Here is a 1,021-nt window from a genome sequence, read left to right as displayed (position 1 = left end):
ACACCCTTCTGACCCTGAACATAATCACCATCATCATTCTTCAGCTTGTACACGTTGTTTCTCATGTTTCTAGCCTTACATTTATTGTAGAAGAAAGCTTTATTTTTATCACCCAACGAAAGTCAGTTCTGTCTTGACTTCTGCCAAATAAAGTTTTCTTCAAGCAGACTCATCTTCCTGAAGTTTTCGAGTGCATTTCTCTCCACCTCATTGAGTTGTTCATAACTATCATCCCTTAATAACTTATTCTAAACCTCTTCCAGTTCTTCTCTTGTAACCAAAACTCTACTAGAGATATTGCTGAACTTTTTCTTATCAAAGCTTTGGAGTTGATTCTTCAGGATCTTTAGCTTTTCGAAAACCCTGTACATATTGGAACTCCTGACATCTGTAGACCATACACTTTGAAGAATATCCTTAAATTTGTCATTTTCCATCCAGAAGTTGAAGAATTTGAAGGATATCTTGAACCTCTCCTCCTTTTCCCGGAATAATTTAATCGGGCAATGATCATAAATTCCAAGATTCAAAACATGAAGTTGACTTCTCGGAAATTGGTTGATCCAATTCTCATTTACCAAACATCTGTCAATCCTACTTTTCCTTATGCGCTCATCTCCTCTTGTAGAAGACCAGGTGAATAAGTTCCCAGAATTAGTAGGCTCAATACAACCCATATCTTTGATGCAATCATTAAAGTCAATCATATCCTGAGTGATTTCAAATTCTGGGCTACGATCAATTTCATTTCTTGTTTCATTATAGTCACCAATGACAACTCAAGATTTATCACTACCAATCCAGCTCCTAAGGAAATTCTAGAGAAATCTTTGGTTAGTGCTTGAGTTGCTATCGTACATAATAGCAAGAAGGAACACAATTCCGGTAATTCTGCCTTTGACCTCATTTATGATTGTTTGATCATTAGAAAAGAGATTCTTGACCTTAGCAACTTTATTATTCCATATAACACAGATTATGCCCGTTTTGTCATTTGAAATGTGAATAATTTCCCAGTCGC

The 1,021-nt window shown here is 35.9% G+C and overlaps 1 protein-coding gene across 1 annotated transcript; it reads right to left on the bottom strand.

The window, feature by feature from the left end:
* Nucleotides 1-248: 248 nt before the first annotated feature.
* On the bottom strand, nucleotides 249-677 carry LOC124924332. Its single transcript, XM_047464387.1, has one exon. It carries the CDS (start codon nucleotides 675-677, stop codon nucleotides 249-251), a length of 429 nt encoding a protein of 142 aa, XP_047320343.1.
* Between the last annotated feature and the right edge of the window lie 344 nt (nucleotides 678-1,021).

Source organism: Impatiens glandulifera, chromosome 2 (assembly GCF_907164915.1).
Source record: "Impatiens glandulifera chromosome 2, dImpGla2.1, whole genome shotgun sequence".
Taxonomy (NCBI): domain Eukaryota; kingdom Viridiplantae; phylum Streptophyta; class Magnoliopsida; order Ericales; family Balsaminaceae; genus Impatiens; species Impatiens glandulifera.
This window is presented reverse-complemented; position numbering and strand designations above follow the sequence as displayed.